The 210-nt window shown below is 42.9% G+C and overlaps 1 protein-coding gene across 1 annotated transcript in view; it reads right to left on the reverse strand.

The window, feature by feature from the left end:
* The window catches only part of LOC119590988 (3-hydroxybutyrate dehydrogenase type 2-like), a 4,672-nt gene that overhangs the window by 3,190 nt on the left and 1,272 nt on the right, over nt 1-210 (reverse strand). Inside the window, 1 exon segment of the mRNA XM_037939721.1 lies at nt 64-160. Within this exon segment, the coding sequence (XP_037795649.1) occupies nt 64-160 (97 nt within the window).

The raw sequence follows: 210 nt of genomic DNA on the forward strand, positions 1-210 counted from the left end.
ATGTCTGCCATCCACATTTTATTTCTCCTTTCCTAACGTATGAAAAAAAAAATGTGTTCTCACCCGGCACAGTTGAACAGCACATCGATGTCCTTAACCTCCTGTGCCAACGCCCGTATGCCCACTCCATCACGAACATCAAGATTCTTCGTCACAATACCTTTCGAAAGAGAGATAAGAAATATCCTCTGATGGTATAACCCACAGCTA

Source organism: Penaeus monodon, chromosome 28 (assembly GCF_015228065.2).
Source record: "Penaeus monodon isolate SGIC_2016 chromosome 28, NSTDA_Pmon_1, whole genome shotgun sequence".
Lineage (NCBI taxonomy): Eukaryota > Metazoa > Arthropoda > Malacostraca > Decapoda > Penaeidae > Penaeus > Penaeus monodon.